The following is a 620-nucleotide window of genomic DNA, read 5'->3' on the forward strand; positions in this document are numbered from 1 at the left end:
TTAATTTTAATTTTATTTTATTTTTAAGGTCAAGGTCGACTCCGCGCAGGGCTTCCGGGACGCCGCGGGCCTCGTGGCGCTCACCCGCACGTACGCCACGGCCGAGCCGTTCGTCGACGCCAAGTACGACGTGCGCGTGCAGAAGATCGGGCGCAGCTACCGGGCCTACATGTGAGTGTGGGGTCAGGGGTCGGGGGTCGCAGGGGGGTCAGGGGTTGCAGGTCGTGGGGGTCAGGGGTTGCGGGAATCGGGGTCAACCTCGTTCATGCCCCTCCACCCCCCACGATTTGAGCGTGGGGGGTCGGGGGCCGAGATTGGGGGTCAGGGGTCGCGGGGGGGTCAGGGGTCGCGACCCCGCTCATGCCCCGCCCCCAACCCCCAGGAGGACGTCGGTGTCTGGGAACTGGAAGACAAACACGGGGTCGGCCATGCTGGAGCAGATCGCCGTGTCGGACAGGTGACGCGGGGGGCGGGGGGGCGGGGGGTTCCGGGTTCGAGTCCCGGGTTCGAGTCGCGGGTTCGAGTCCCGCCCTCGTGTCCGGGGATGTCGGCGTGGGATTGGGTTTTGCTTTATTTTTTTATTCTATTTTATATTTTTTTTTCTTATTTTATTTTATTTT

The 620-nt window shown here is 62.3% G+C and overlaps 1 protein-coding gene across 1 annotated transcript in view; it reads left to right on the plus strand.

The window, feature by feature from the left end:
• LOC102002085 (synapsin-1) overlaps window positions 1-620 on the plus strand; it is a gene marked incomplete at its 3' end in the record, with an annotated part of 41,520 nt that overhangs the window by 39,297 nt on the left and 1,603 nt on the right. Inside the window, exons 5-7 of the mRNA XM_005372155.2 lie at window positions 29-171; window positions 383-457; window positions 525-552. Coding sequence (XP_005372212.2) covers window positions 29-171; window positions 383-457; window positions 525-552 — 246 coding nt within the window. The remainder of the gene's footprint in view (window positions 1-28; window positions 172-382; window positions 458-524; window positions 553-620) is intronic.

This window comes from Microtus ochrogaster, unplaced genomic scaffold (genome assembly GCF_000317375.1).
Source record: "Microtus ochrogaster isolate Prairie Vole_2 unplaced genomic scaffold, MicOch1.0 UNK209, whole genome shotgun sequence".
Lineage (NCBI taxonomy): Eukaryota > Metazoa > Chordata > Mammalia > Rodentia > Cricetidae > Microtus > Microtus ochrogaster.